General features: G+C 35.0%; 1 protein-coding gene and 2 pseudogenes across 1 annotated transcript; 1 reads left to right on the forward strand and 2 right to left on the reverse strand.

Annotated features, from left to right (window-relative positions):
* The first annotated feature begins 11,709 nt into the window (after nucleotides 1-11,709).
* On the forward strand, nucleotides 11,710-12,734 carry LOC120151178 (annotated as a pseudogene).
* A 3,210-nt stretch (nucleotides 12,735-15,944) lies between these two features.
* Nucleotides 15,945-16,316, reverse strand: LOC120151336 (annotated as a pseudogene).
* Nucleotides 16,317-19,393: 3,077 nt separating this feature from the next.
* On the reverse strand, nucleotides 19,394-24,506 carry LOC120151467 (DNA repair protein RAD5B-like). Its single transcript, XM_039163906.1, has 18 exons — nucleotides 23,838-24,506; nucleotides 23,617-23,750; nucleotides 23,397-23,532; nucleotides 23,233-23,286; nucleotides 22,692-22,832; nucleotides 22,457-22,608; nucleotides 22,281-22,365; nucleotides 21,977-22,195; nucleotides 21,724-21,867; nucleotides 21,440-21,592; nucleotides 21,293-21,360; nucleotides 21,093-21,215; nucleotides 20,891-20,990; nucleotides 20,673-20,785; nucleotides 20,008-20,584; nucleotides 19,861-19,932; nucleotides 19,683-19,781; nucleotides 19,394-19,595 (listed from the first exon to the last, which is right to left on the reverse strand). Exons 1-18 carry the CDS (start codon nucleotides 24,489-24,491, stop codon nucleotides 19,473-19,475), a joined length of 3,147 nt encoding a protein of 1,048 aa, XP_039019837.1. The 5' UTR covers nucleotides 24,492-24,506; the 3' UTR covers nucleotides 19,394-19,472.
* Between the last annotated feature and the right edge of the window lie 825 nt (nucleotides 24,507-25,331).

Genomic DNA, 25,331 nt, shown 5'->3' on the forward strand with positions numbered 1-25,331 from the left:
AAAGGGGTTGTAATACAAGAGGTGAAAAACGCAGGGGTCCGGCTATGGTAAAAAAAGACTCAGAAAGAAAATGAGGATAATCTGGAAGACAACTATGTGTCACATTCGATCAAGAAGACATGGTGCCCACAATCAAATAGATCAAAAGTCAACTTTTGAAAAATGGGTTGACAAAGGTGGTAGGGGCAAGACGAGAAAAAGGTTACTGAACTCGAGAGTCCCTTCAAAGACAACAAGAACAAGATGACAAAACGATAGCTGAATTGAAAGTCATTGTCGACAGATTCAATGAACTTCTGATAATCCCTTTGATGAAGGATTTCAATGATGTTTCCGTTATAAAACAGGTTCAGCAAGGGATGAAAGCCAGAGATGCAGTCGTTCGATACTTCTGGGAACAAGTACAAAAAACAGCTCGTTACTTGCATGATTTAGCCAGAGAAGCCGGAGCGGTTTGACAAGGTATTCGACCAGTGACAGATGAAGACAGAAGACTAGTTAACTTGTTTCAGGGTCTAGAGGATTTAGTCCGGATGTACCTTTAAATATATTTATTGTCTCTTAAAAGATATAACACTTTTGTCCCAATAAAGATTATTTATAATAACATACATGTTTTTGGATCAATGCCTCGAACATTTCATGCATTTTTACATATACATTTCATTTTTAAGCATTTTCATAAACATGAAATTTCTTCATGGAGAATTCGATGAAGTGGTTTTAACCACATGACACCACATGGAAGCAAGATTGTAACATCAAAAGAAAAAAAAACTAAAATCACAATGAATGAGCCCGATCAGCTGGTTGTACGACTAAGCCTGCCATGATGATCTGAGAAAAGAGTCCACATATCCTAAGGGCTATGATGTTGAAGCTGTTTGCAGTTGCCACATAGGATGCTCCATACATTCCTCTGAGAACTATAAGGCGCTGAAGCGCGAGATCTAAAACCTGATGGATTCAGGGGCATGACAGTCGAAGAAGGGGACATTGCATATATCATTTGCACTTAGAGGATTGTTTTGTTTGAACACGTCTTTGATCTTTCATGTTTGCTTAATCTTTTAAATAATTGAATTTATGCTACTTTCTAAGGTGGAGTAATTGAACAAATTTTAATCTTTAGTTCTTCGAATATTAAATGAATTAACGATTCTTTTAATTCTTCAAGAATTATATATTTTTGACATATGGCAAGATTAGACCTTTCTTATCCTGTCTCAAACCCCAAAATAAAATACATTAATTCTTTACCCAAAATAACTCATGGTCATTACCAAAAAGACCAAGTTTTGACATTACCTCCCTTTGAATTTTTTTTAACAATGTCTTTATCTTTTTGATACACCCATACCTTTCTTTGAGTTAATAAAGTCACACCATTATTTTTTTAGACTCAAAATTGACATTTTTATACCATTAAAACCCAAGGCATTGAGTTGTTCATTTGAACATAAGCGTTCTTCTAAGACACAACTTGAGGCATCTCGCAAGGAGCCTGAACATTGAGACATGTTGGGGGCAAGAACCAGAAAGAAGAATTCACTCGAAATAATTCTACCATGTATTAATTACACTATTTTCATGTGAATAAAAATAATCCTGAAAATCTATCCCCCTGGGGATACCTCTTCTATGAGGACTTCCATGTATGAAATGATGAACGACATTCTTTCTTCATCCCTTCACAATAGGAGAATATATATCCCTTGTGTCCCCTTTTGAGCCTATATATTTTTTCTTTTGATTCGACCCTAACCAAGGATCACCCTCCACACTGGGGGGCAAGGTGGAGAAAATCTGCTCGCATGAGTGAAGACATTGATTCAGATGAGATACCGAAAGGTGGACCAAATGCCAAGTGCGAATATTCAATCAGAACAAAAAAGAAAAAAGAGAAAAAAAGAAAAGAGAAAATAAAAAGAGAAAAAACAAAGGAAAATTGAAGAAAAAAAGAAGATAAGATGCATATGCAAAGATTCTCGAGATTCAAACGACGCATCGAGATTCAAACTATTAGATTGATCAAGCACAATCATTTCTGAATCACTCCACTCAAAGATCATAGAGCATCAAGAGAGAAACATATACGAGCATATTCAAATTGAGCAAGATATGATTGAAGACATCAGAATGAATTGATCCTTGGTTCAATTACCCTGAAACACTTGTTTGGGCCTATTTATCCTTTTCTTTAATAACCATGAACCATGGCCTACATTACGTGCCTTAAAAGTCTCTTCTAATCATACATGGATTTCTAAACAAAAGAGACTATCTTCAGATTTCATCTCGCCCATCAAGATTAATCTTTATTTGCAATAAAATAGTGTAATTAATGTATGATAGAGAAAAATAAAAAGGGGGTTCAAGATGTAAATTCTGAATGAAGTCTTGAAACCAAAGGAGGATTTGAGTTGAAAACCTGAAAAGGTGACTCGAATACAAAAATTGGGCAGTTGAGGCGATCGCACAAATTCCTTGATAAGGCTTCGCACAATCCGAGCGTGACCATGAAAGTTGGGAATCAGAGAACACTTCCAATAGAGGAGCATGCAAGATACCCCATCAAACCTTTGAGCATCAAATAAACAAAAATGACAAACCTTTGACCAAACACAATAACCTGAGACATTTTTCCTTACTTAACCATTTCCCAAAAATAAATTTGATCTTGGCACGTGTCAAAAGCTATAATTTATTGAAGGATTAACAATGTAATTGATTCTTTGATATCCAATGAACTCTAGTTTTATGATTTGTCTCAATTGTAAAACCGTGAAAGAGACAATATTTTCAAAACTTTTGGTTAAACATTTTTCGAAACTCTTTTTTTGATATTTTCAGAACTTTGAAAATAAAAAAGAAAGAAAAACATTATTTTTCAAAACAAGACAATCTCTCTAGAGTGGATCTTGGTAAATGAAATGTGGCTCTCAAACACAAAACTCATGCTTAGAATCAATGCTGAAGCAAGAAATCAGGAACAATGAGGGCATCTTTGAAGATTCAACATCAAATGTTGGGGCATTTTTTGAGATTCAACATTGAATATTGGGGCATCTTTGGGAATTCAACATCCTGATGCAAATTATCATACCTTTTGAAGGCATTTCCTCCATATGCAGGAACAAGTACACAAAGCAAGAGACTCCATCCAGGGGATAAAATAGAACTAATTCATGTTACATGCATCTTAGACATACTTGAGCACCGCATTTATCATTTTTTGTATACATAAGTTTTTACAGCTTTTAGAGTCAAGTTTCAAATTCAAGATAAAGGATGCTCGATTCAAAAACATATGGTAGTTGCTCTACCTCACAGCGAAAGGGCGACTGTCTGACAACAAAACAACTTTCCAGTTTCAGTCAGAGTCAATTTCAACTTCACGGCGAAGGATATTGAACTCAAAGCGACACAATTCGCTCGAGAGTAGATTTGAACTTCGCGACGAAAGATATCTAGCTCGAAGCCAAACTTCACAATAAAGATCATCCACGGTTTCGAATTCACGACAAAGGGAATCGTGTCCACCCGCAACTTACAATACTTGGATTTCAGCTTCACAACGAAGGATATCCAAGTCAAGGCTCAACTTCATGATAAAAGGGCCACCTGCGATTTCAACTCCACGACGGAGGATATCGTGCCACTCGAGACAACACAAGTTCAACTCCAAAACGAAGGGACGACTGATTGTCAACAAACAATTTCCCAATTTCAGAGCCAATTTCAACTTCACATCGAAGGATATTGGACTCGAGACAACACAAGTTCAACTTCACAACGAAGGGACGGCTGGTTGTCAACAAACAATTTCCCAATTTTGGAGCCAATTTCAACTTCACAATGAATGATATTGGACTCGAGACAGCACAAGCTCAACTTCACAGCGAAGGGACGGCTGGCTGTCAACAAACAATTTCTTAGTTCCAGAGCCAATTTTAACTTCACGGTAGAGGATATTGGACTTGGAACAATACAACTTACTTGGATTTCAACTTCACGACGAAGGATATCCAATTCCAAGGCTCAACTTCACAACGAAGGGGTCATCCACGGTTTCAACTTCACGACGAAGGGAATCGTGCTCACCATTGTCTCTCTTGAGACAATTTCCAAGTTTCCCTTGAAACAAAATATTTGAATCTGTTTTCATTGAAACTAATTTCGTCTCCCTTGAGACATTTTCTTTTAGAACTAAAATTTGTCTCCCTTGAGACAGTTTCTCTTGAAACATAACATTGAAAACATTTCCCTTGAAATGAATTTTATCTCGATTGAGATAGTTTCACTTGAAACGAAATTTTGTCTCCCTTGAAACATAAACATTGAAAACATTTCCCTTGAAATAAATTTTATCTCTCTTGGGGTAGTGTCCCTTGAAACAAAATTTTGTCTCCCTTGAGACAGTTTCTCTTGAAACATAAACATTGAAAACATTTCCTTTGAAATTAATTTTATCTCTCTTGAGATAGTTTCCCTTGAAACAAAATTTTGTCTCCCTTGAGATAGTTTCTCTTGAAACATAAACCTTGAAAATGTTTCCCTTGAAACACAAAATAGTTAAATCAGTTCCCCTTAAAACGAGTTTTGAGACAATTTCCCTTGAAACAAAATCTTATCTCTCTTGAGACAATTTCCCTTGAAACAAATTTTGTCTCTCTTGAGAAAGTTTCCCTTGAAACAAAATCTTTTGAATATCTTTTCCTTGAAACAAATTTCGTCTCCGTTGAGACAGTTTCTTTTAGAACTAAGTTTTGTCTCATTTGAGACAGTTTCTTTTGAAACAAATTTTGTCCCTCTTGAGATAGTTTCTCTTGAAACAAAAAAAACCCTCGAAATTGTTTCTCTTGAAACACACACACAAAAAACCTTTAAAAATGTTTCTCTTGAAACACCAAACCCTCGAGTTCGATTACACTCAGCTTCAAGGGCACATCATTTACAGCATAACTCAAGGCTAGAAGGGTTATCTGTCACCAAAAGACCTTCGAGTTCGACTATGCTTAGCTATAAGGCACATCATTTACAACATAACTCAAGGCAAGAAGGGCTATCTGTCAATAAAATTGTCGAGTTCGATTCCATTCAGCTCGATGACACCTCAATCACACTATTGTCCGGCTGCAATCGAGGTTTTTCAAGCCGAGAAAAAGGTCTGGGTTAGCCGTGCCTTAGTAGAGAGAAGCCTTTTTTCCGTCAGCATAGCTTAAGTCGAGAAAACTATATGTCAGCGAAGATTTTTCGAGTTTGGTTTCATTTAGCTCGAGGGCATATCAACCACATTGTGGAGTCAAGAGATTACTTTCCAGTCGAATTTTTAGCCAAGATCTTTAAATCGAGAAGAAGACCAAAGTGGACTACAACGAGAAGCCACATTTTATTCAAATCATTTCAAGATGGACTCGACTTCGCGACGGAGGATCCATCCGCAATTCAATTCGACAAGGAGTTATTATTCAACTCCACTGAATGGAAATTTGTGTCTTTTTATCTTTGTCCCTATTTTTCGTTCCACAAAAAAGGACAAAGAGGGGCAGCTGTAGACATTCATTTTCTTAAAAGATAGAACAAGCAAGACTTTCTCTCCTAGGAGGACTCTTCCACCACCATATCTTTTAAAGCAACAACCACACCAACAAACATGCAACAACCGAGCAAGAAGTCTAGTTGCATTAGGATTCTATTGTTGATAGGATTCTTAAAATAGTTAGTTTTTTCACTATAAATACATGTAATCCTCCCCATTTGTAAGACACGATTTACATACAAAATACAGAGGAAAGCACGGAAAATACAAAGGTAAAGTCATTGTAAACGATTTGAAAAAGAAATAAAGGTAGCATCTTTTTTACTTTTGATTCGATCTCTTATATTTACGTTTTAAATTATTATTATTTTATTTATTTAACTTTATTTATACGCACATTTCCCTTGTTACTCATTTTATTTAATTGTTTTGTTATTTTCTTTTTTTATGTAATATATTTTTATATTTTATGCATTTTCTTTTTTACTTTAGTATATATTTTTATTTTTTAGATTATATATATATATTAGTTTTTTATTATCAGTTTTATTAATTTATATATATATATATACTATTTACTATTTTTTATTTATATATATATATATATATATATTATTTTTACTTTTTTATTATTATTTTATTTATTTGTTTTATTTATATATTTTTTTCTTCTTTTTCTTTATTTTTTTATATTTATTTACTTACTATTTTATCTTTACTTTCTTTATCTTATCTTTTATTTAATTTGTTTTTTTCCTTCATTTTAATTTTATTTATTTATTTATTTCTTACCTTTTTATCTAACATGGTTTTTTGACCTTCTTAATACCACACCTTTAAAACTATCTAAGGTAAGTAATTATGATCGTATTTTTACCTTTTAATTTTAAATTACAATTTTCTTAATTTAAGACAACCGGTAAATTAATTGGTACCGAAAGGGAAGTTCAAGGGTGCTAATCCTTCTTTGACCATAACTGACTCCCGAACCCGAGACATTTCTGGTAAAAACGCATATCAGGTAAGATGGTGTCCGACCCACCTAAATTCATTTTAAAGTGGTCGGTGGCGACTCCCAACCCAATTATTTCAAGTCGAAGCCCAATTCGGGGCCCAACCGAAAGACGGTTACGGCACACTGGAAACAAAATTGATAAACTGTTAAGATTTTTTTTTCGAAACAAGTTTTGTCTCGCTTGAGACAGTTTCTCTTGAAACAAAGTTATGTCTCTCTTGAGACAGTTTCCCTTGAAACATTAACTTTGAGATTGTTTTTCTTGAAATAAATTTTGTCTCTTTTGAGACAGTTTCTCTTGAAACATAACCTTTGAGATTGTTTCCCTTGAAACAAGTTTTGTCTCTCTTAAGGTAGTTTCTCTTGAAACAAATTATCCCTAAATATGGCCAGTCATCCTCATCACGTAGGAATCGTGTCATCCACGACCAGATCTCCTCATCACGTAGGAGTTGCGTCACCCTTAGATAGACAGACTTCCTCATCACGTAGGAACCGTGTTATCTCCATTATCCCTAAAGATGGCCAGTCATCCTCATCACGTAGGAACCATGTCATCCACCGATCAGATCTCTTCATCACGTAGGAGCCGCATCACTCTTAGATAACCATACTTCCTCATCACGTAGGAACTATGTTATCTGTATTATCCCTAAAGATTGCCAGCCTTCCTCATCACGTAGGAACCGTGTCATCCACCGACTAGATCTCCTCATCACGTAGAAGCCGCGTCACCCTTAGATAACAAGATTTCCTCATCACGTAAGAATATTGTTGTCTCCAAATTTACCTAAAATGACCAGAACTCTTCATCGTGGATGAGCAGTGTCGTCTCTTTTATCAAATTTCAAAGCTAAAACCGGACAAAAACTTACTGTCTTGTTGTCTTTGCCCAATTCTTGTGAACACAAGAATGTGCAAATAGGGGAAGCTGTAGACACCCGTTTTGGTCTGGGTTTTAAATTACGATTATTATTATTATTTATAATATTATTTTTATTTTCATTTTACATATCCAAATGATAATTGGGTTGAAACCCAACCAGGAAGCCCAAACCTAATTTAGATTACAACAGCCCACCACCAAATCAAACTCAGTTCAAGCCCAACAGCTAACCAAACCGGCCCAAAAAGAGAGGATCCAACCCAACTCGATTACCATATCCTAGGGTTTTGAAACCCTAACTCTAGGGATTTAATACTGCCATCGTCGCTAATTTCTACTGCTATCATCGGCTGCTCCCATCGTTATCTTCATTCATAGTAAACAGAAAACACCAAATCAGAGATATCAATCAATCATAAATTCTTATCAAATCGAGAAACCCATAAAAATACCCTAAAATCCTAATAAATTTGAAAAAAACAATCCCCTACTCGTATATATCATTATTACTGCCCTAAATAAACCATAAAATCAAGCATGCAACGATAAATCAAGAGGGAGAGCATTCGGGGAGAGAGAGATTCGAAAAAAAAACAGAGGGAAGACATAGAAAGCATTCGAGGAGAAGAAAAAAAATAGAATATATATATATATTCAAACTAAAAAATAGAAAAAGGAGGAAGTGAGAAGAACAAAAACAACAACAACAATAAACAACAGCAAGAAAATGAGAGTTTACCTTCAAGTCTTCGACGACACCAGCTCCGGTGGTCAGACGACAAATCCGAGTAGTGAAAAGACGTGTGGCATAAAAAGATCAACATAACTCGACGGTGGCTCCATTGGACGTCGGACTTAGCGACGACAAAAGGAAGACCTGTTGAGTTAATCGATTGATGGAATTGGCCAAGAGGGGGTGAATTGGCAATTAAAAATTTGGTAGAAGCTTTTGCAAAAAAATGAAAGTAATTGCAGAGCGATTTAGAGTGGTTCGACTTTCTCAACCAAAGTCTACGTCCATTACCTTAGCTATCCACACTAAGGATTTTCCAACAAATTCACTAATTTGTTCTTTCTTTTTATGCCAAAGAGATAACCTTACAACTCCCTCAAGAATATATCTTAATTCTTGAGAACACTCTTTCTCAAAGAGAATATTACAAATTTGCAAACTTAATGAAAAACCTCACGAGGCAAATGTGTTTGCACAATTCTAGAACAAAGAAAGAACACTCAAGAATAATACAATTGAGCATAATAAGTGTTCTTGAAAGCAAAAATTAATATTGAATGAAATAGGCTTGAAAGTGCTCAAACTTGAGGGTTGAAGCTTTCTCTTTGATTATCTCTTGATTCTTGTTGATTGTTGTTTCTTGTTGTTGATCAATGGATTCTAAGCTTGTTTAAATACTCCTTCAATTGATTCTGAACGTTGGGGATGATTAGTGGAGTCAATGGAGCCGTTTAGGTGTGAAAACAATTAATAAAACTGCTTGGAGCGTGGGGGGAATCGGTACCCCCTCATAGGGAATCGATTCATGCTGTGTAAAATTCAAATATTTTGACCGTTAAACAGGGGGAATCGGTACCTCCTTGGGGGGGAATCAGTTCCCTCCAAGCAATCTGTTATTTCTCGGAGCCAAACCATTCAGGGGGAATCGGTTCCCTCTGGGCAATCTGCCCATTTTGGTTTGATTTTAATTAAAAAATGATTTTTGACTCGATTAAGGCTCGAAATTCTTTGTAAATTCGTTTAAAAGATTAAAACATATTTTTACACTTTAGTACGAATTAAAAACAACTTTGAAAGACTTGGAGTAATATTTTGATATTCGAATAATTATATTGAATATACTTAGAAAATCTTTTGTAAAATCTTAAAATTCATTTAACTTAATTTGTTATATCGAAACATCAAAATGTTTTCAATAAGACCTTTCGATTCCATTTTTAGGTCTAGGTGTTTGAGGTCGATTTTAGGCTGAAATAGTTTAAGATTGGGCTTTAGATAGCAAGGAGGGGTCTATTGGGTCGTTGTTTTAAGCGTCGACCACAGCCGTTGGAGGCGCCGATGAGTGACTGCAGTTTGGGGGTTTGTGGAGAGAGTTCAAGACTCTTATTTTCTTTTTCACAGGCAGAGAACAAAATGAAATAGAAAAAAAGAGCCCTTAGTATGATATATAACCCCACCAGGAAACAACACCGTTTTGGGACTAGGGTTCAATGCGTTTAGCGCATGGGTTAATCTCGTATGAAGGGTCCTGGATTTGTAATACTTGTGTTTTGGTCATGTAATGAGAATTTCAACTTTCCTTTTCAGGTTGTTTATTTATGTTATGTTTCATTTTAGTCCCATATGTCTGTAATCCTATATGTTTAAATATTTAGAGTTTTGACTGATGATTTTGTGTAGTATTCATTTTAGTCCCTCGTATTATTCAATATTTAAAATGAGGTAATTTATGATTTGAAGTCTTATGTTTAGTTTCATATGCATTCTGGTCACTATATTTAATCTGGTGTTTAAAGCTTAAGGTTTATTGCTCGTTTAATCCTCGTTATTTCTTTTTCTTTAGGTTGTAACCCCTGTAATTATAGTATGTTGTTATTATACGTATGTGCATGTTATATTTATGTATATATATTGCTACTTATTTATGTATTTTTCGTGCGTAAATATTTTGCATATGAGGTAATTGTTTCCATATTTGTACATAATTTTTCAAATGTGTATATGCATATATATTTTACGTATTATATAATTTAATTCTTATAAAATATCTTTGCTTGTTAAGATTTTTCATTCGTGTATTTTTAAAAAGTAACAATCGTAGAATGGGCATGGAAAGCATTGTTTGATCGAAGTGGTGTGATCCAATACGACAATCGAACGAAATGTGAACTTGAAATAAATCGAAGATATTTTTAAAGTGATAATTAAGTTGTTTTATTCAAACGATGCATGCATGTTTCTAAATAACAATTTATTTAATTTATGAAAAATGTTGATTTTTAATTTATATTCGAGTTGCGTTTTTTTATAACATTGACGAGGGGGAATATTTCTTGCATAAAGGATAAATAGACGAGATAGCCTTCCCATTGGAGGATGTGCAAATCTAGTGATTTCTTCTCGAATTAAGGAATGTTTCTTAATAAATAATTGGGTAAAGTATAGTAATGGTCACTGAACATTTCTGAAGCTTGCATTTAGGTCCCCCAACTTTTAAAACTTGCAATACAGTCCCCCAACATTTATTTCATTTGCAATATGGTCCCCCAACTTAAACCACCGTTAGAAAATTAGGGTAAATTATATAAATGGTCATTGAACTTTCTAGGCACTTGAATTTAGGTCCCAACTTTTAAAACTTGCAAAATAGTCCTTAATTTTATTCTAAACCCCAAATTCCAAAGTAATTCAATTTTATTCTAAACCCTAGATTCCAAAATAATTCAATTAAATTCTAAACCCCAAATTATAAAATACTTCAATTTAAGGTTTAGAATGTAATTGAATTATTTTGGAATTTAGGGTTTAGATGAAATTAAGGTGTTTTGAAATTTTGAACATGAATTTACTATTTGACATTATCTAAAAAGGGAGAAGATATTTAGAAGTCTTCTGGTTTACTTTGTTAGAAATTATTTAATTTTCTCATGCAATTTTATATTGCATGCTTGACAATTTGCTACTCAATTGTACAATAACGTACCATGAAACTATAATGCGTTGAATTTACAGATAATCCCAGGAATTTATTGGAAATAATAGTTAGAGCTGGCGACCCTTTGATTTGTTTCTCTTATTGCTATCAAGCATAAGAGAATTTTAGGTTATGATCATCTCTTCGATAAATACATGTGTTGTTGAAAAAATAAATAATAATCAGATGTATAGTATTTAGCTTGTCAAACTTATATTCACCCTGAGATTGAATAAATTGTAGTAACTTTATTTCACCATTTATGGTAGTAGATTGACGAAAGGCATGGAAATATTATCAACTGCAGAACCAAGATTTATAACTACTGTCACATGGGTTTGAATATAAAAATAGGATTCCCATATGACATTATGAATTACGATGATTTATTCTATCATTTAAGGAATAAGGATAATAGCATAATATTTAAAAACTCTATCAATAATTTTTCATAAGCTATCAGCAGGGTCTATCACTGATTATAAATATCTAGGCAAAATGCATCTGTGGCATCAAACTCATCCTTTCTTACATTCTCCAACGTAAAAGGAAAAAGAAAATGAAGAGTTCCTATCTATTTACTACTGCTATTCTCATTGTGTGTTTTTATTTCCCCCCTAAATTTCATGTAGCAGATGCAGCTCATACTTGGCTCTTAGTACATGCAACATTCTATGGTGGAAGTGATGCTTCCGGCACAATGGGTAAGTTTCTTATTTTTGGTTCATTTCATTGAATATGTTGGTTTTTGTAGGTGGAGCTTGTGGTTATGACAATCTCTACACAGACGGTTATGAACAAACACGGCCCACTCAGCACAGTTTTGTTTAACGACGGCAAGTCATGTGGAGACTGCTATCAGATAACTTGCGATGCAAAAAGGTACCCCAATGTGTCTCAAGGGTAAATACATTACCATCACCGCCACCAACTTCTGCCCTCCGAATTACACTACCGAATAACAATGGTGGTTGGTGTAATCCACCGACCACACTTCGACATGGCTCAACGCATTCGAGACCATAGCGAAATACCGGGCTGGAATTGTACCAGTTCTCTACAGGAGGTATGTCCACTGTTCTCATTCTGCCATAAAAAAGAAGAATAAAAAAAGAACTTGAATACTAAGCACTGTTTGACCATTGCAAATCTGAATAATTTGTTTTCTAGGGTTACATGCAGGAGAAAGGGAGGCATGAGATTCACCATCAATGGAAGGAATTATTTTGAGCTGGTGCTGATATCAAACGTTGGGGGTGCTGGAGAGATTTCAAAGGTATGGGTAAAGGGTTCCAAAACCAATAAATGGGAAAGCATGTTGAGGAGCTGGGGTGCCAATTGGCAGAGCTTAAGCTACCTAAATGGTCAGACCTTATCTTTCAGGGTCCAAGTCAGTAATGGCAAGACTCGAACTGCACTTAATGTGGTGCCTTCAAATTGGCAATTCAGTCAGTCTTTCAAAAGCAATGTTCAGATTTAGAACTTCTCATATAATCTCACATATGTATTTGTTTATGTATTTTGCTTATTACATTTACTTCCAAGCTGTATTATCATATTCTCATCACTTAGGTTGTGGCTTGGCGTTTTACTCTTGAAGCCCAGCAAGTGATTTGTTTACAAAATATACCCTGTTGTAACGGTACTGATGGTTGGAAGTTTGCAATTAATGTTCCAAATTTTCATTTATGGTTTTTGCTCAACCGAAATGATGGAAAATTTCTGGCGACACGAACATGATACTGTCAAATAGTAAATTCATGTTCAAAATTTCAAAACACCTTAATTTCATTCTAAATCCTAAATTCCAAAATAATTCAATTACATTCTAAACCTTAAATTGAAGTATTTTACAATTTGGGGTTTAGAATTTAATTGAATTATTTTAGAATTTAGGGTTTAGAGTGAAATTGAATAACTTTGGAATTTGGGGTTTAGAATGAAATTGAGGATTGTTTTGCAAGTTTTAATAGTTGGGGACCTAAATTCAAGTGCCTGAAAAGTTAAATGACCATTTATATAATTTACCCTAATTTTCTAACGGTGGTTTAAGTTGGGGGACCATATTGCAAACGGAATAAATGTTGGGGGACTGTATTGTAAGTTTTAAAAGTTGAAGGACCTAAATGCAAGCTTCAAAATGTTCAGTGACCATTACTATACTTTACCCTAAATAATTTGAAGCAAATTAATTAACTTTAATAAATGGATCATACTTTAATTATTGATGCGAATTCATGATTTCCGCCATTATTCCCAAGCGTAATCGACTCACAGACCCATTAAATTGAATCTTTGATAACGTCGACCGATTTTTGTCTAAAAATGATTTTTCTTAAAATTATTTTAAAATAAGTTTTTAGGTATTTGACATACCTAACCTAAAGGTCGATAGCGACTCCCTTTCAATTTATTTCAAATTAATTCAAAATCGCCAATTTTTTAAATAATGTCATAATTGTTTTTAAACTTAATTGTTTTTCAAAAAATGGTTATGGCAACATATTTTATTATACTCTTGTGGCACGTTTATTAAGTTCTTATGATACGATATTTGCCTACCTATATGGTAGATACGTGATCATGTAGATTGTTTGTCAACATATTTAGATTTATTTTGGAAAACAATCTGTAAGTTTGTACAGATTGTTTTAATTCATTCGTCACTCATCCATCACCTCTAAAAAGGTCTAGTTGAATAGAGATGAAGGACTTGAGATTCATATCTAATTAACAATTACTGGATTACTATTATAAGGGATAAATGTTATATTCAAAAGAGAATTTCGACCGTTATTGCGTTTTTGAGTTTTTTTTAGGACTTTTATTAGTCCTCAGAGAGTCTCAAACTTGTTGGCAACATTGATACAAATCGTCTCAAGCTTCTTGGCCGATCAAATGAGGGTACCGCAGCAACTTCGTGATGACGATTATTACATCAACGTAATTTAAGGCAAGTGCGGAACCGCCGACGGTGGAGGGTGTAACATATGGAGCTAACCTACACTTTTAGGACCGAATTGTGCATTACTCAACATACCACAATTGGATTGTCTGTGATCTCTGTTCAGCCCCTCATTTGCAACATTACCACAACCTGAAATCCGACTACTTCGTTAATCATGATCATGGATCGATGGTCGTTGTCCAAGCTGAACTACTCAAACTACAGCAATCAGTGAAAAGTCTACCGGAATAGTCCCACAAAGAAAACCAAAATCCTCCGTCCTACTCGACCCGATTTTACTCTTTCGTTGCTTCAACACATTCCCCGGCTGACCAGTCCCAACACTACAACTACTATTACTAAGACCCCGTTTCGACTGCCTCAAAGTCGAAACAACTTCAACTCGATCCGAAAAGTACAAAAACCAAGATTCCCCAAAAACAATCCTAACAAAAATTGTACAAACAGTCCTAGCCAACAACTCAACAACCTCATCAAATGTTTTTGTTCCAAAGTGAAACATCCTTAAGATGCCGAACATCTTGTCTCTGCCAAATCAATTTCCGCTCAAAACTTCTCTCACTTCCCTTCTGTGGGTTTGTCTGAAACTTCTTAGTACCTTGTTTTGATTCATTCAAAACCTCCATTTCATTATACAACTTTGCAGTCAAGTGAACATACTTTTCCATTTTCTTAACCATTCCCTCCATGTCTTCAACTAAAAAACCTAATTCTCTAACATCAATACCCCATTCATAACATCTCCAAAAACATGTTGGAAGCCTTGCGAAGTTGGTTCATCAGACTTTTTGCCAAGTCTAGAGACAACATCAGCAACCCTGTTTAATTAATCTAGCCTTCCGAAAACATGATGTTAGCAACTTCAAAAGACAAGATTCCAATGGTTTCGTGTTTTCTAGAAGCGTGGTCGAGAAGAAAAGCGTATTTGAGATTGGAACTTACTTGGTTTCCCATTTTGAGTATACAAATTTCCGCTACCATTGCTGAAGGAGGTTGAGCTGCTTTAAAGATTCTGACTTTGGGGTTTCAACAGCTAAAACAATGGATTTCATTGAGGATTTAAAAATGGGGCTTTTGCTAACAAGAACTGAATGAGAAAGGAGAAGACTTGGCTCTTTTAAGCTTCATTTGAAAAAAAGACCAGATTTTGGGTGGTGGTATTTGAATGTGGTACGAGTCCATGAGAGTTTTGAAAGTGTTGCTAATGTTTTCCATTGGACATTCAACGATCCTCTTGGTTTTCCTTGCCATTCCTTTCACATAAACATACAGAATTAATTCGGGTGCGAGTGCGACATCGATTATCAAGTAACTCACGGATTTAAATGTTAATCAAATTATTGACAGAAGAATCCAAAGCAAATATAAATAAACAGTGAAACCTTGCATCAATGATGCCCATAAATAAACAAATGATTACAAGTTCCAAAACAAGTCAAACAAATATTAAGATAATGATTTCTACATAATTTGTAGAACAATACTTTTCCAAGTACTTTTGATTATAATATCAATTTATCTATGCTGCCCATTTCTTTCACGACCATTCATACCAGATCTGGTCATAGTAATAATAAACCCAGAAAACAAATCAAGTCGGCACCTAATCCGTTCCCTTTTATTATTGTCTCTTTGATTTGAGATATCAATTCCGTTTGCTACCTTTCATTTTCCGTCATTTTCACACTTCCCAAACAGAATAAAAAATTTATGTAAAACAAAGTAAAATGGGGAAAATGCACTCACTGTGTCTATTTTTTTATTAAAAAAGTATAATAATATGAACAGATTATACAAAAATGATGACGTGTTGTACGTTGAACGAAAAGACGAACACACGCTGTTAGATCTAACTACTACTTTTCGTCTTCGTATATGAAACTAAACCGGCACGAACGACGGCACCAACGGTGCCGGCTCGCAACAAAACGGCGCTGCTGGATGCTGCCACATCTTGAACACAAGCTTCTCAGGCTCCGTTTTCTGATTCTGTCGCGGCTTCTGTTCTTGACGAGGTGGCTCTTCCCACGGATCAATCGAGGGAGGAGAAGATGCGAGCGGAGATAAGAGGGGGATAGCAATGTTCCAGCTGGAAACAGGATTGATCTTTAAGGAAGCAGGAGCACGATGTTGAAGTCGGCTGGGCCGCCGCATGGGCCACCGTTGGTGGCGGTGATTTTCTTCGGCGAGGTTGACATGGATGAGATTCTAGGATATCTGACGAGAGTAAATAATTTCTTTTTCTTCGCTGAATGGGTGTGTCAATCGATGCAATGCTTTTGGAGGGCTTTTATAGGAAGGAGAGGGGCGAGTGGATCGCACATGAAAAGATAAGCTTAGCTGGCTCAACTTTTTTTCTTTGACTTTGACTGATTTTTCTCTGGAACATTCCTTTTATTGGTCTGTTTTTTAAACTATTTTTACCTTTTTAAAAATAATTTCATTGATATGTAAAACTTAAAAGTTTCCATTATTTTCATAATTATTTTTATGACTTTATTTTTATTTTGACTAAAATTGAATTTTTTTAACAAATTTAGATTAATATGAAAAAATAGGGACTAAATTTAAAAAAATATCAAGTTCAAGTATTAGATTAAAAAAATACTAAAGGGAATGATCTTTTCCGGAATTGTATTCTTATGTTTAGTTTACGAAAAATATCATTATGAGATAAAAATTTATTACCAATAGTAGCATTGAAAATGTAATCACCTTCAAATTCTTAAATAATGAACAATTCTCACCACTTAGGACATAAATACCTTGAAATAATTTTTTTCCATATAGAAATTTTCAATTTTTATTATTCGTGCTTTACTCAAAAGAATAATAATAATAATAATAATAACATTCAAAGGGTTTAATTTAATAAAATATTAATAAATTTGAGTAATTAAAATTATTTTATATTTTCAATGTTTAGTTATTAATTATTTTATAATTTTATGAGGTGAAAATATTATTATTTTAAAAATATAATTATTTAAAATAATATTTAATTTTAAGTTATTAAAACATAGATGTTATTCATTAAAAATATTATATTTGTCCACTCGAGATCATAAAAATATTTTTATATTATATTATATTTTATATAAATAAATATGGTAGTTATGAAAATTATTTAAAATTATAAGTTTGATATACGAATTATATTAATTACATGTTAAATTTATTTTTTTTCTTTAAACTTAGATAGTGTAATAATTAAAATATTTTTAAGAGTTTTCATTCAAATATTTATAATTTAATATTAAATTTTTATTTTTTAAAAATATATATTACAAGGATAATTTATTAAAATATGCATCTAAGTAATCTTATATTCGACTAACCAAATATTATTAAACAAACTAAACAGATAATATAATATTATAAGGGGGTGTTTAGATCAAGGAATGTGGGATTCCCATGGGAATGAAATCCACATTCCTATGTTTGGTTGGCGGAATCTCATTCCCGGTAATATTTTATTACCAATAGTAGATTTTTTAGGTATATTATCGGGAATATCATTATCTCCTTTCCTTAGGTATTGTTTGATTACCGGCGTTTTGGACTAAAATGTCCTTAAATTTTTTTCTCAAAATATCATTATTTTGTCATTGAATAATAAAAATTCTAAGAAGATTAAATTACAAATTTATCCTTAAACTATTTTAGATTCACAAAAAAAATCTATAATTAAAATTTTATATAAAGTTCAGGTGTTAAAATAAAATTTGTTAAAATAAAATTTTACCTTTCATTAAACCCTTTTATATATTTAATTTTGTAAAATATATATATAAATTTTATGAATTTAAATTTTTTAAAAAATATATAAATATTTTTCAACTTGTTAAAAAAATAAATATATAATAAAGACAATTTGATCAAATATACATTCGAATAATCTTTTATTCCTTTAACCAAACACGATAATCTTATATTCCTGCTAAATCAACCAAACACAAAATACAACATTCTCAGTAATCATATTTCCTGGTAATCTTACATTTCACTGATAATCTTACATTCTGTAAACCAAACACATTCTAAAAGTAATATTACATTCTATTAATCTTATATTTAAAAGTAATTTTATATTCCCTAAATCAAAGTACATTATTATCAGCTGGACTCAAAAGGGAAGTAAAAATCAAGCCAGCCGGCCAGCCACCTCGCCAAGCCGAGAGGGCATTCATCGGTCAAAAACTTCTGTTCTAAGCAACAGAAGGAAAACGCTGTGTCGGCTTACGGTTGAGCTAAGCCCACAGCTTGCAGCTGAAAACCGTGTATGGGTTAAGTCAGTGCTGTCCACGCGCCACTGGATTTAGACCACCCACGCCCAGTAACCGCTTCATATAAACGCTGCTACAAATTTCATCATCATATTTTTATAGTGATTTAATTTTGAATTTCACTCCTCTACTTTAAAAAAAATAGATAAATAAGTTCTACATTTTTAATTTATGACCGATCTTTAATTTTTTTTTGAGGTGTTAAATTATCTTTTAAAAATTAAGGGGGCCCCGACCCATTTTCGTTCGCCCCTATTCATACTTTACAAAAATTTGAAAAGTTTATAGAAAAAACTTGCAGAAATAAACATTTTTTTCTTAATTTTCCAAAAATTGGAACAATTAATTGTTTTTCATAATATAAAGATCAATTTCCAACAAATTATAGTAACAGACCAACTTCTTGCTCTCTACATGAAGTAGAGGGATTAATTCAAATTAGACCTTGTGTATATACACACATATAATATTTGGGGTTAATCAACGGTTAGGACATCAGTTACGTGGTCAATTCTAAGCCTTGCCTTACTGACACGTTTCTGGCCCATATTTTTGCTTTTACTTTTTATTGTCTACCGTGTCATTATGATTTTTGTTTGATTCCGCGCATTTCACATTTTTTTTAAATAAAACTGATTTCAAATTTAATCTAATTAATAATTTTTTAAAATATCTTTTTTTCTTTTAAGCTAAAAATACTTATCAAATTTAGGTGAAATTAATCAAGGATATAAATTTATTTAACATAAATTTCTACGTTTATTAACAAGATTTTCAATAATTTAATTTATTTATTATTTTTCTTTTTTGCATTAAGAAAATTAGTTTGATGATATTACAACTTTAACACAGTCAAAAAAATACTGTTGAATGTAGATTTTGAATAGTCAATTTCTTTTTTCTAAAAGAGAATAATTGCCATTGATAATAACCAAAATTTACAAAATTGGGCTTCAAATGGACTACTAAAAGAAGCCCCCCTTAAAAGCAATGTTTGCAATGTAGTCCCTCTCTTAAGTACGTGCATCATTAACAAAATTAGAGGGTTATATGTGTATAGACACATAATCATCTGAAAAGCATTTTGAGCTCTTCAATCCTAGCTGATCTGACTTCTTCATCAGTTAAAGCACCTGCAATCATCTTCTCCTTCCTTGCCTGAACTTGTTGCATCCTTTCTTCAACTGTTTTCTGGAATCATATCATTTGTTCATCTCAGTTATTGTTCATTGATGGAAACAAACCCAGAAAGAACACATTTGAGAGTCTGAAACTCACCTTAACAATGAACCTTCTAACAGTGACTGTTCTCTTTTGTCCGATTCGATGAATTCGCATGATTGCTTGTTCCTCAACTGCAGGATTCCACCAGGGATCCTACAAAGGGGTGACCACAAATTTAGATCAAAACAGAAGAATTTGATTCTCTTGTTTTCTATATGTTTTGTAATATTACCATTAAGAACACATTAGATGCAGCAGTTAGATTCAGGCCTACCCCACCAGCTCTCAAAGACATCAGCAAAACCTACAAACATGAAAAAAGAGTTAAAACAGGAATTTGATTCAATGACTCATCAGAAATTTTCTGTTGGGGCTTCACCGTTTTCTCTCTTGTGTCATTGAACTCTCTCAGAACTCTCTCCCTTTGTTTTTGAACCAGTTTCCCATCGAACCTTAAGAATCCGATACCTCTTCTCTTTAATGGGATCTCCAAGAGGTCTAGAAAGGATGTCCATTGGCTGAACACGATGCTCTTTTCACCGTGGCCTGACCGACGAATGCGTTCTAAGCACTCTAGCAGCTTTGAAACTTTTGATGACTCTTTCCACTTGCTCTCGATATCGACCCGGAACTTGTTCTCGGTTGGACATGTTATGAGGTCAGTTTTCTTCAGCACTGTCCTGCAGATTGGACATAATCCGACTGTTGGAGTCCGCCAACTCGAGAGGAGACATTCCCTGCACATCCTGTGTGCACAGGGCGTGAGGACAGGATCATCTGCAGACTCCATGCATATTGGACATTCTGTGTTTTCACCCCTCCGAATACCATCAACAACTTCTTCGATGTACGCTTTGGTTGGGGCATTTTGAGTTGTAGTAATGGAATCGGAGTGAATTTCAAGGAACCGTCTTGCAAGTTTGTTCAAATCCGAATACTGCTGTGAATCAGCTCGACTGCATATACCCCGGATTCAGAAAAGAACAGTTAGAACAGGTGGTTGCAACATTGCCTCAGTCAAAGTTCATGAAATACATTACTTACCTCATAACAAGAAAAGGGTGGTTGCAACATTGCCTCAGTCGAAGTAATAGCTCCAGAATGGATGCATAATTGTGAAGGACCTTGCCTTGTGCAACAAATTGATCAAATTGAACCTGTTTAGTTCAAACAGAAATGTTTTAGCTTTCATCCCGCTTACTCAACTCGAAAAAGCAAGAAATTGTATAGATACATGGTGTGAAAGATGTTTGTACACATACTTTAGATCTTTTGAATAGAGCATCATAGAAATCACGTTCAGCTTCTGATTGCTCACACTCAATGGTTTGAATATCAGTTGGAGGAAGAATAAGAATTGGCCTAAAGACATCAAACACATGAAACATCAAGATCCTGAATGACGATTCAGGTCGGCGGAAACTAAGAACCGAAAAGTTTGAATGGGGGCTTAGAGGTGCTCACCTTCCTTCTTTATCCTTTGTTTCCTTCGTTCTTCTCAACATCAGCAGCCGTAATATAGCTTTGATCCATTTTAATCCTGTTGGATTACCATTCTCATAAGGCCCTTGAATCTTTGCCTTCCACCTATATAAATGCAAATGACACCATGAACAGAGAAATACATAAAGATGGTACATAAAGTTATTTGAACTTGTTTATACCATGCCCAGTTGCACCATGGTTCCACATGCAAGAAGCACAGAAGGCTATAGAGATCTTCCAAATTGTTCTGCAGGAAACGACGACGAGGAAAACAAATTAAGCACACGCTATCATGGAAGAGGAAAGAATTAAGGGCTAAAGCAAACCTGAAGCGGGGTTCCAGTGAGACACCAACGGCAGTGTGCTGACAATGCAAAGCAAGCTCGAGCTCCTATCGTTTTCGAGGATTTAATTGTATGAGCTTCATCTAAAACCACCCTATACCAGTCAACCCGGTGGTAAATGCTGTTCTCGGCATCCTTTATCAGAATGTCAACATTATTCAGTCTAAAGAAGAGTAACTTATAATTTAAGACATGCATCGGAATATTTTGGAGTAAAAACTCATCTCAGCAGAGAGATAGCTAAAAGGAATTAAGCATTCTCTTACACTTTTATAAGAAGCAGTTAGGACCCCATATGTTGTCAAGACCACATCATGCTCGGAAATCACCCTGGGATCGTTGGTTCTTTCACCACCATAGTGAACAAAAATAGATAGAGTTTCAGGTCTTGTGTGAGTTTCGAGTTCATCCTGGGAATTTCACTAGAATTCATTAGATATCACATAAAAATTATTGTCACAAGGCAAGTAACAATCTATCATCCTTTAACTCTTGATGCGAGAGGGAATAAGAAATTACCTTCCACTGGCTTAACAAAGCCATGGGACAAATAATAAGAGTGCCTCCCTTTGCTCTGCGTGGAACATTACCATAAGCATCTTTCTTGTACGAGGTCCTGCTATCATCAGCTTTTCTCAAAACAGTTTTTTCACTATCGGGATTTCCTTTACCAAGCTTTGAAAGGATTAGAGCAATTGTCATCACAGTCTTTCCAAGACCCATTGCATCCGCTAGAATCTGTAAATATTGTCGTCTAGTTAGAGCCAAAAAATAATATCATTGCCAGGACCAACCCAAATAAAAATGGATTAGAGTAACATACTCCTCCTCTTGCCATCTGCCTAGCACTTGGGAAATGAATTGTGGCTTCTCCAGAGAAGACATTTACATAGATTGAGGAAGCCCTTCTGCTAGAAAGAATGCATGGTCAAGTTACAGATTACGTCACCAGATGGCTAAATGCTTTCTCAAAGTTCACAATGAAAACAATATACATACTCATCACATATGTGATACTCAGACCAGCATGGATGAAGAGTTTGTGCAGCTTTCTCAGCATCGATTCCTTTCTCCCACTGGGACATCCAATAGAGAGCTTGTTTCTGATATGACCTCAACGTGCACGTGAGTGTATACGGAGGCTCCATTTCCTAAAAGATTGCAAACGAATAAGAAAACATAGAGCAGTGCTTTGTTAATAAATTTCCAAACCAGATGCTTGAGAGTGCCTTGCCTCCAAATTGTATGTATCTGCAGCACCAACAATCTTATTCAAAGATGCTTCCGAAATAACTTGTTCATCTTTACTCTGCTCTTGAGAATCCCTCCTTCGTTTTGCTGCAGGCAAAGCTGCAGCCACTCCACCATAATCATCCTGTCGTAATCAACAAACGTTGTCAATTTCATGTCTTTCAAACTCGATCAACGATGAACGAAGCTAATGTGCAAATATGAGTCTAAGACTAATAGATGTGCATTAGAATTTAGAAGAATACAATGGCTACTATATTTTAAAGGTTCAAAGTACATCGGTTGTGCAACCATAACTGTTGCTACATACATACATTATTCACTTCGTATTCCTGAACTGTTAGTATCAAGGGTAAAGAACACCACTCACCAACTAACTTGGTCTAAAAAAGACTAAATAGACAATGCATCAATTCGTTAAACCTATGTGTACAGACACTTGCTAAACGAACAAGCAGTTTAGACATCAGCAATAAAAATTAAGGCTTAACTAACACATAAAATTAAGAGGGAACTGAACATACTTCTATATGGAGAACATGCTTTCCGGAATTCAATTCCTCTGGAGTGAATGCAGCCTGGTGGTAAATTAAAAAAAACAGCAGAAGGAATCACATAAGAATTCACAACAATGTTATGGCAAAAACCATTAAGTATCATCAAACCAGAGGATTGGGGGAATGAGTACCTTCTGGCATGGTTTTATTTTAAGGTATCTGAACAGATCAAGCAAAGGACTAAGCATATACTCCATGCTCCAAGGTGCATCAAACATCCAGGGAGATTTGTCACTCGATTCAAATACTGAGCTGTGAATGTAGAAGCTGCCAAACATGACAAAATATGACAACATAATTGGTCACACAACATATTACAATCAAGAAGAAAATAGATAATCAAAACCTTACCTTACAAATAACATGATTTCTTGCATTATGCTAAGTGTTGCTGGAGCAGCTATACATCGACCAACAACTTTAATCTTACTAGAATATACAAGGGGATTCACCCATTTTGCCCAATCCATTGGAAGTCGACCAATCTAGAGAAATCACCAACAAAAAATTATAGGTTAAACAAAGATTACTCTTTTAATCCCACAAGTCAAGTGCTGGTGAGATAAACTAACCTCTCCACAACGCTTAGTGGAAAAACGAACAATGGACTGAAGCTTGTGGCTGGCTCCTGGAGAAGGGAAAGTGAAGTAAACAATCTCATTATGCAACAATTTGTTGTTCCCTTTCGTTGTTGAAACAGCATTCACGATTGTTCTTCCGACCAAAAACCAGTCTGGGTCTTCGGGAAAATCACCGTCTTCTACTAAAACACCATTCACTCTCCTCTCTCGTGGTACCTCTTTCTTTACATCAACCTGTTTCTGTAAACATTCGAAATCAGGTTCCTTTTTCACGCATGGAGGATCATGAGGAACTTCTTTAACCTGGGTTTTGCAGGACTCTTCAAAAGGATCCGCTGATCTTGAATCTTCCTTCACTCGAACTGCACCATCAAACCCCAAACCAGGCTCCTCCTTCACATTAATCTCCATGGAAGCGTCACTCTCGAGACCCGAACCAGGCTCTTCCTTCACTTTCAAGAGAGGCTCGTGCTTCACTCGAGTCAGAACCGGCTCAGATCCTTCAAACTGACCACCTGAGCCGATCAGGGCAGTAGAAACACGAAACCCAGTGGCTGTAACCGTTCGACTAACGGTATGTCCAGGAAGGGTTGAATCGGGGCCGTTGGGGTGGAACTTAACGACAGAAACAACTTTGTCATCCATGGCGGATTGTGCTTGTTGAATCTTATTGTCTTCTACCTGAATAACTTAACACAGATATGAAGAAGAAGAAATACAACTGAGAAAAATGGGATTTTGGGGGATAATAATGGTGGGAGAATGTGGGGATTTGGGAGGTTTTAGTACTATAAGTTTGGCGCGAAACTTTTTTTACCGCGTTGGGAGGTTTTAGTACTAAGGCGCCAAAAGAGGTGCTGTTAAAAAGGTAAGAAAATTTTTAATCATGATGTTGCCAAATGGAGCTTATTTGGGTAAATTAATAGTATGACCAGTTAACTATTTATTCTTTTCACTTTAACCATCAATGCTTTGATTTTTCCAATTAGACCTCTTAATTTTTTTTTGATTATGCTAAGGAGATTATATCATTTGATGATGAACGCTCAGTCGTTCTGTTACATTCGTTTGTGTTCGGACTCGTGACCTCTAAGAATAACAACGATGTCTTTACTCATTGTGGGTTCAACCCACACAAGAAATATGCCCAACTACCCCCATGAAATCAACCATCCATTTCACAAACAACAACCCAGGAAATGTGCCCACCGACCCTATGAAATCAACCATCCCTTTCACAGACAACATCCCAAGAAATGTGCCCAACTACCCCATGAAATCAACCATCCTTTCGCAAACAACATCCCCTTGTTCTACAGTTTAATGGTGAACGTTCCTCCTGTAACATATGCCAACAGACACGACGTAGGGGATTTCTTTATTGTTGTGCATTGTGTAAGTTTTCTGTTCGCATTAAATGTGCCGAGTTACCTTCTAAAATCAGTAACCCCTCCCATCGTAGACACCCTCTTGTTTTACAGTCCA

This window comes from Hibiscus syriacus, unplaced genomic scaffold (genome assembly GCF_006381635.1).
Source record: "Hibiscus syriacus cultivar Baekdansim isolate YM2019G1 unplaced genomic scaffold, ASM638163v2 tig00002799_pilon, whole genome shotgun sequence".
In the NCBI taxonomy this organism is placed as follows: Eukaryota; Viridiplantae; Streptophyta; class Magnoliopsida; order Malvales; family Malvaceae; genus Hibiscus; species Hibiscus syriacus.

What these genes read in the sequence shown, in the direction of transcription:
- LOC120151467 (XM_039163906.1), bottom strand. Translation starts at nt 24,491, where the DNA reads ATGGATGACAAAGTTGTTTCTGTCGTTAAGTTCCACCCCAACGGCCCC. An exon ending in TCACTGGAACCCCGCTTCAG is followed by an intron (nt 21,361 to 21,439) that starts GTTTGCTTTAGC and finishes CGTTTCCTGCAG; the next exon opens with AACAATTTGGAAGATCTCTA. An exon ending in CATCTAATGTGTTCTTAATG is followed by an intron (nt 19,782 to 19,860) that starts GTAATATTACAA and finishes ACCCCTTTGTAG; the next exon opens with GATCCCTGGTGGAATCCTGC.